Consider the following 6,000-nt stretch of genomic DNA (forward strand, 5'->3'; position numbering starts at 1 on the left):
TTAATATCCATAATACCATAAGAATTTTTTGGTCACAGACAAAAAAACTTTCTGTAGTCAGAAAGTAAAATACATTAATGTAATTGTACATAATCATAATCTGAAAGTTAACTTGTTAAAGGTGCTTATTTGCTTTTGATCTCCTGTTTACAGAATGAGAATTGAGATGGTATGTTACATGGGTTAAATTTTTAAAGTCTTTAGCTCTTTCTGTCCATGCCAGAAATGCTGTATTAGGTCTGACAGAAAGAGCTTGGTCTACAAGTTCACGTTTTGCGTTGTTTTTCACCAGTCCCTCTCATACTAACAAGTTTCTATTTCATGCTGCCATCTGGTCATAAGATACTCCACCATGTAAGTTCTGAATTACTTCTCAGCCTGTAGATCCACTTTCCCCTTTGTCTAAAGAATGGATTGCTGAATAGTTGTGCTCAAGTAGCTCAAGTTCACTGAAACATCCTTCTGAGCATGAATTTTTGCCCCCTCCCAGCATAGGCTAGAAATATCAGTGTGAGAGGAGGGTAACTTTTAACTCAAAGGATAGCTGGACTTTTGGAGGAAGACAGGAAAGGGTGGAGGCTTTCATTTGTCTAAAGTACAGCTACTAGAAAAATGTCTTCAAATTGATTTTTGGAAGCACAGAATTGACATTTTAAAATTTCATAAGTTGTTTTTGTTGTTAAGTAGATCAGCTTAGCAGGTATTGTGTCACATGAATGTATCGTAAAGTTAATTATTCTGTCACTGTTTTAATTGGGAATACCTGCTAAAAAGGAGTTTTACTCCAGATTTTCTGATAATCCAGTGGGCATCATTATTTTATGCCCAGAAATGAAGCTTGATCATTTAAACAAACAGGTTTTTTTTGTTTTTGCTTGTCAGTTCATTAATTTCTGGAAGTTGCTTTAGGCTTTCGGAGATATTTGCACTGACATTTAGTCATTTTTGGCAGATTTGTTCCTGCCCATGTTAGGGATGGGTTGTCCTTACCTTTCCCCTGTCTAAAGGGAAGGCATGTACTGCACAGGGCCAGGGTCACAGGCTGAATCCAGCTCAGAAACTCCAACCTTTGCAGTTAAGTATTTTTCTTCAACTCCCTGCAGGGAGGGATCCTGAGCTATTGTGCTTAGGACAATCAGCAGTGCCTAATGGATACAGGAGAGGTTAAATTCTTCTAATTGTTACTTAAAATCAGTAGGACTTCCCTATGGAATAAACAGCAGTTAGGGGGATTAGAAGGGTGTGCAATAGTAGTTGCCTTTTTTCCTTGTCTTGTCTCCTATTATTTTGTTTGTTGGACTTTTTTATTATGTAAGCCGTGTCAAGTGGCAAAAGAAGAAGAAAAAAAAAAATCATTTTCTCATATGACTTTTCAAACTCACAGTGCCTTTCAGTGGTGAGGCTGGGAAGACAAGGCATGTGGTAAATTCCTGTCCCTGTTAAAGCTGATTAAACTGAATTTGTCTGCTGTTCTACAGATGTTTCATTGTGACCAAAAGTTACTCCAGAAGGCATGTTTGTGAATAATTTTTTAAGAGAACATGTTCCTTCTAAAAAATTCTTCTCCCTTACAAGGGGATTGTGAACATTCATTTTTATATTTTTTGCCAACTTTCTTTATGAAATATGAAATCTGCATGAAATATAAAAGTATTTAGGTGGCACTGAAAAAAGCTATTTTGAATAGCTAAAAGGTAAGTCCGTTTGTTTAGCTAGCTTGTTTATACAAAATGTTCTCAAGTGACCATTCACTGCAGTAATTATTTCTGGCATAATTAATTAGTAAATAACTTCAGCAGAATAGTTTACTTTCAACTGACCTATGTAGCAGTTCAACTATGTATTCTATTAATGAATTAATGAGGAGTATGCTTTTAAGACCTTTTCAAAATCTTGCTTATTAAGGCAGAATTTTTTTCCTAAACTGGTTGTCCTTCTGTTTGTTTGTTTGTTTGTTTGTTGTTTTTTTGTTTTGTTTTCTTCTAGGTGCTTTTAAGCCTTGTGAATATTTATTGGGCAGCTGGATGATTCGCCTTACTGTCTGGTTTATTTTTTTGGTTGCTTTGTTCTTCAACCTGCTTGTCATGTTAACAATATTTGCATCCTGTACTACTCTGCCATCTTCCAAACTGTTTATAAGCCTGATTTCTATCTCTAACTTATTTATGGGAGTTTATACTGGTATTTTAACTTTCTTGGATGCTGTATCTTGGGGAAGATTTGCTGAGTTTGGCATATGGTGGGAGACTGGCAGTGGTTGCAGAATTGCTGGGTTTCTTGCAGTTTTTTCGTCAGAAAGTGCCATTTTTTTCCTGATGTTGGCAGCTGTTGAACGGAGCTTCTCTGCAAAGGAGTTTATTAAAAAGGGGAAAAACAATCGCCAAAAACAGTTTCAAATTGCAGCGTTTTTTGCTTTCCTTTGTGCTGTCGTAGCGGGATGCTTACCACTTTTTTATAAAGCAGAGTATTCAGCATCACCCCTTTGCTTGCCCTTCCCCACTGGAGAAACACCTTTGTTAGGTTTCACAGTAGCTGTAGTGCTACTGAATTCATTAGCATTTTTGCTAATGGCTGTTATCTACACTAAACTCTATTGCAACTTGGAAAAAGAGGATCTCTCCGAAAACTCACAGTCCAGCACTATTAAGCATGTTGCTTGGCTAATCTTCACAAACTGCATCTTTTTCTGTCCTGTTGCATTCTTCTCATTTGCACCATTGATCACTGCAATTTCTATCAGCCCTGAAATCATGAAGTCTGTTACTTTGATATTTTTCCCATTGCCTGCTTGCCTGAATCCAGTCCTGTACGTATTCTTCAACCCAAAGTTCAAGGAAGACTGGAAGCTGCTCAGGCGCCATCTGACCAGGAAGAACGGAGCAGTAGCCATTGCTGTCAGTGCTCAAGGGGGCTGCACGACACAGGATTTTTACTACGACTGTGGCATTTATACCCACTTGCGGGGTAACATTGCTCTGTGTGAATGTTGCGAATCACTCCTTTTATCCAAGCCCGTGCCCTGTAAACATTTAATAAAATCCCACAGCTGTCCTGCACTGGCAGTGGTGCCTTGCCAGAGGCCAGATGGCTACTGGTCAGACTGTGGCACCCAGTCAGCCCACTCGGACTATGCGGATGAGGACGACTCCTTTGTGTCAGACAGCTCAGACCAAGTGCAGGCCTGTGGCCGTGCATGTTTCTACCAAAGCAGAGGGTTCCCTTTGGTTCGTTATGCCTACAACATACCAAGAATTAAAGACTGAAAAGGCTTCTACCATCAACTGTTCCAATAAAAGAGTACAATGTTTTGCAGACTGTTGCCTGTTTTGACCTTTCAAGCAGGAAGCACTTTTGTAATTGTTATTTAGTGTCATTTGTAAAGAAGGGAAGTGGGCAGTAACTTCTTGAGCCATACAGTTTTTAAAAATTAAATAAGTCAATTGCCCTGACTGTAAATAATTGGTAAACCAAAACTGTTACCCAATATTTTTACACTTTTCACACAATAGTGGTTTCTTTTATACAGTTTTTACATGCTAATGGTGTTTCCACATCATATTGCAGTTGTACTTTACTTCTTCTGGTGGTGAGGTAAGTTCTGTTGACTTTTTTTTTCTCCCCTCCTGCAAAAGCACAATATAAAGGACAGCTGTTTAATATTATAGAAATTATTTTTAAATGTCTTTTTTATAATTAAACAAAAAAAATCTATTGCTAACTTTGTATAGTATATCCAGCATTGAATCTCAGGATGCATTTTATTGCAGGGCCAAAAAAGGGATTAATTCTCCCATATGTAACTGACAGCAATATCAGAATACTGTTTGTTTCATATTTTAGCTAATGTTCAATTAAAAAAAAAAAGTTTGTTGCAGTAAAGTAATTGTAATCCGCAATATTCTGTAGATTTATTGTAATAAGAATATTAACAGCTGTCAGGAATAATAGGGTTAAATAAATTTTTCCAGTGATGATGCATTACTTCAAGTGAACCACAGCAAGTTTCTTCAGTATTATGCAGTTGAGTTGTACCATTGGAAGGAGTGTTGATTGTCGAGATGTTAGCAGAGCTGTCACTGTATACAGCTCATGTCTGCAATAAGACTGGCTAATACTCTGCCGCCTGTTGAGAGTTACAGCGCTCCAGTAATACCTATGGGTAGACTGAGATCTTAGGAAATGGAGGGAAAATGCAAGGCAATTTGGAGGTAAAAAAGAAAGCATTTTTCCAATTACTTTATTGACAGTGAAGTATACTGTGCAAAGTCACTGATTTTTCACATAAATCAGTGCAATCTTTTTAAAGCATTAAAGTTCTGAGACACAAATTATTTAAGTACAACCAGTGATCAATTTTTTATATTTAGTTTGAAATATGATCAATTCAAAGTTAATAATGCATGATTAAGCAATTATGTAAGGTTTTTAGACAATACACTAGATCAAGAGTAAATCCACTGCCATCCCAGTTACTCTGGAGAAATTCTTGTTAAGATGTAAAGCTAGATTACTGTTTTGAGAATTAAACTGTATATACTGTTCATACAATGAATTTTTATCTTTGTATTGTAAGTTATTTGATAGAACCCATGATGGGAAATGAGGCTTCAGTTCATTTTGTTAATTAAAGCTACCTCCTAAACAATAGTGGCTGCCAGTAGCAGAATGTTTAAAATGTGGTTTATGTACTTTTTTCATTGTAAATAGACGTGGTTGTATATTTTCACTATAATAAAAACAGGATCCTTGTATATTGAAATCATGTAGTTTGTACAAAGTATGGGAGGAATATTTACTGTATGGCATTAATTTGTAAGCCAAAATATTCAACTGTAAAAAGGGAAGAAAACCATCCAAGAGTTGTTAATTCTTATATTTACACTCACGAATATTAGATCTGCAATTAGCATGGAATGTTACACTGAAAGCAAATAAAAGGTACATGAATACCTATGGTTTTTTATCTCTGTTTTTCAAAAGTTAAAGCTGAAAATGGTGCACATGGAGAATTATTGAGTGTAAATTATGTCTCATCTGCTGTTGTCTACATGTAGTGAAAGTTTCAGGAAAGAACGGCCAGAAAAATAAGAGAGTTGCAAGAGTTTACAAGTGAGAGTTTACAAGTGATTTTATGGTTTCAGAATAATACTGACTCTTGGCATGCAAAAGCTTAAAAACCTTAAGCAAAGTGTTAGCCCTCGTATGAAGCAGTCTCTTGATTAAAGGTGTGATGTGTTTGAGTGGAAATGTTCTGAGTATGTTTTGAATAATTATACAGATTATAATTTTCAAATTGATACTTTATGATGAAAATTGTGGGAGTTTTTTAAGCCATCATTGTATAAGAGTCATAGCTTGTCCCACATTCCCTCTGTCGGCCAACCTGTCAAAGGTAATAAGAATGCTTCTCAAAAAGGACTGTAAATGTCAGCTGCCATTTATAATCAGTAGGGAAGGAAATCTAACCATGAAGCTTCAAGAAAGCCCGTTGTATTTTCAGTGTTCTTGCATACGGATTTATTTCTTTTGTTTTATAAGTGAGTCTTCACTGCCATGCTGTTTAAAAAGGTTGGATGTGATGCATATGAAGCTCTAGTATTTCACTGTATTTCAGTATGTTTTTGGAGTTCAGCTATACTAGTAATTAACTCTTTAGTGCAGTCAGCCCCCTGTCTTCCAGCACATGCTGGTTCTGTCTGATGCTGGTAGAGGGGAAGGAATATGGGCAGCAGCTACTGAAGCCAGCCTGTTAAGAAGTACAGCAAAACCTGCTTCTCAACATGACCACGTGCATGACACCCACAGATGATCACATAAGGAGAATCCAGACAAATCCAGCCACCATGTGCTTACTGCCAACTTCCCTCGTGTCTTTGCTGGTCAAGCTGATCTCAGGCCAGGGCACAGTGGAATGTTCAGATGTTCTCATTCAGTGAGATTTTCAAAAGCAATGTTGAAATAAATGGGGACAGCTTGCCTTAAAGCTGATTTAGCAATGGG

At 36.9% G+C, this 6,000-nt stretch overlaps 1 protein-coding gene across 1 annotated transcript in view; it reads left to right on the forward strand.

Annotated features, from left to right (window-relative positions):
* Positions 1 to 4,954, forward strand: part of LGR4 (leucine rich repeat containing G protein-coupled receptor 4) — a 79,732-nt gene extending 74,778 nt beyond the window's left edge. Inside the window, exon 18 of the mRNA XM_033063625.2 lies at positions 1,987 to 4,954. Within this exon, the coding sequence (XP_032919516.1) occupies positions 1,987 to 3,263 (1,277 nt within the window). The 3' untranslated portion in view covers positions 3,264 to 4,954. The remainder of the gene's footprint in view (positions 1 to 1,986) is intronic.
* Positions 4,955 to 6,000: the final 1,046 nt, after the last annotated feature.

Source organism: Catharus ustulatus, chromosome 6, assembly GCF_009819885.2.
Source record: "Catharus ustulatus isolate bCatUst1 chromosome 6, bCatUst1.pri.v2, whole genome shotgun sequence".
NCBI classification, from domain to species: domain Eukaryota; kingdom Metazoa; phylum Chordata; class Aves; order Passeriformes; family Turdidae; genus Catharus; species Catharus ustulatus.